This window comes from Apis dorsata, unplaced genomic scaffold (assembly GCF_000469605.1).
Source record: "Apis dorsata unplaced genomic scaffold, Apis dorsata 1.3 scaffold_1161, whole genome shotgun sequence".
NCBI lineage: Eukaryota > Metazoa > Arthropoda > Insecta > Hymenoptera > Apidae > Apis > Apis dorsata.
The window spans coordinates 1-2,205 of record NW_006264258.1 but is presented as its reverse complement, the minus strand read 5'-3'; the positions used below and the strand labels follow the sequence as shown (position 1 = coordinate 2,205).

General features: G+C 18.7%; 1 protein-coding gene across 4 annotated transcripts in view; it reads right to left on the bottom strand.

Moving 5' to 3' along the window:
- The window catches only part of LOC102680458 (ubiquitin carboxyl-terminal hydrolase 7), a 12,194-nt gene extending 10,415 nt beyond the window's left edge, over positions 1 to 1,779 (bottom strand). For all 4 annotated transcript variants that reach the window (XR_422906.2, XR_422907.2, XM_006624840.2 and 1 more), the window contains exons 1-4: positions 1,474 to 1,779; positions 1,176 to 1,294; positions 698 to 832; positions 225 to 419 (exon numbers count right to left, since the gene is read on the bottom strand). Coding sequence is in view for 2 of the 4 variants with exons in the window: in XM_006624840.2 (XP_006624903.1) it covers positions 225 to 419; positions 698 to 832; positions 1,176 to 1,294; positions 1,474 to 1,693 (669 nt within the window). In the remaining 2 variants the exon portion in view is untranslated. The remainder of the gene's footprint in view (positions 1 to 224; positions 420 to 697; positions 833 to 1,175; positions 1,295 to 1,473) is intronic.
- Positions 1,780 to 2,205: the final 426 nt, after the last annotated feature.

Sequence of the window (2,205 nt, the reverse complement as noted above, 5' to 3'; positions counted from 1 at the left end):
TAATAATAATAAAATAAATAATCAATAATAATAAAAATCCATTATCTATTTACAGAGATAAATAATTATTAAGTTAAGATATTTTAAATTAATATGTTAAAGATATTATAATAAATAAATTAAATTTTATATTAAATAATTATAATAAATTAATAATAATAAACTAATAATAATATAATAAGTAATAATAATAAACTAATTCCTTAACAGTATTAATTCCTTACCACACGTAAAAATTCTTGTACATCATGTTGCATAAAAGAATCCAATGTTTCCCAACCAAAACTTTTAGTTAATTTTTTTGTACCTACTGGTTTATCAGAGAATTGCAATTCATGAAATACCCTTTGTAAAGCCAAAGCAACACTTTTGCTAGAGTCATCACTTTCAGTCGGCATTTTGTAGACAGCTTTACGTAACTGAAAATATAAAAAAAATAAATGACTAAATATTTGCATTGCAATTACAAAAATTTTAGGCTCTAAAAAATAAAATTACTTATTAATTTTGAATTTGAAAAATATTGTAAAATTTATTTTACTTGAGCTAACCTGATAATCTCATAATATCCATATTTTGTTGTGTTCCACTATTATTTTATATTAATATAATATACACAATATGCATTGTAAAAAATTTTAAATTATAAATTTAATTTACAAATTTTCAAATATTTAAAATGATTTTATTAATTTACCTGATTAGTAAAATACAAAGTTTGAAGCAAAGAATTCATATAGCATGTAGCACCTTGATTTTTTAAACCTACAAATCCTGTATGCTTTTTACTATCCCAACTGACACCATGTGGAGCATCAGCCATGACATGAACCTATTTTAAAGAAATAAATATTATAATATTTTTATAATATTATAAAAACAAATTTAAATATATTTAATATAATTTTTAAAAATTTTATAGAAAAATGAATGTGGAATAGAAACTAATGATATTTATTTAATGATATTTATCTCAGAAATCTAATTTGAAAAATTAGTTTATAAAAGAATCAAAAAGTTAAAAATTTCATTATATTTTAATTGAAAATAATTTAAATTAAATAACATGAGTATATAATAAATAATGAAAAATTTAAAAATCTGTATATTATATTTAAATTTAAATACAAAAGTTTTGTATTATTTTTTTTTTAAATATTTATAACATCACTAACCTCAAGTGTAATAGAATCATCTTTAATAAAACCTTTATCAGGATCCAAAACATCTTGCCATGTCATAAAATGACTAAATCCCCAATCATTTTCTTTACTATAGAAAAGATGTTGAATCTCTAAAATGAGAATTATACTTAAATATATTTAAAAATATATAATAATATGAGAAGTTATAATATATAAAATCTAAAAAATTAAAAATTAAATGAAATTAATCAATAATTTACTGGAAATAAAATATGTGATATAGATTATATATTAATATATTAATATATAAATATATTAATATACTAACTTCTACTAAATGGTTCCTGTCCTTCCTTACAAGAAAGTAATCGAAGATCTGCAACTGCATAACAACTCCACGATGATTCGCTTTCTCCATTACATTGCAAGAAGAAACCAAGTGATTTTTGAGGAGCTCTATCTTGTGTTTGACTTGATCTTGGCATTACCATTATTTTCCATGGTAAATTACGAACATAACATGGAGGTGATAATTGAGTTTCTTTCATTTTAGAAAGATTTTCCACTGTATAGCGAAATGTTGCTTCTGATCTTGCTTCGTCTATTAAAAAAATATTAATAATAAAATTTAAAAAAAACGAAAAAATTAAAATTTAAAAATTTTTTTTTTAATTTAAGATATTATAATTATTTTAATAACTATACTAATTAGTTTATTTTAATAATTCATAACTAATATTTTCAAATTTTATAATATATTGAAGAAAAGAAACATTAAATAATTTTTAAATAATATAAATGATTTTTTATTTCTTTACTTGAAAATGTATAGTAAAAGAATTAAAAAATTCTATTTTTTCTTACTTACATAAAATGTTATTTAATTGTATTTTATATTAATAACTGTTTCTTATTAAAGTATATTTAAATTTTCATTATTATAACAGTTTTCTGAAGATTATATAAAAAAATTATGTTATTTTATTTTTTATTACAAATTATAATATTATAAACTATAATTTTTGAATTCTTTTCTATAAAGTTAATTGCTAATATAATT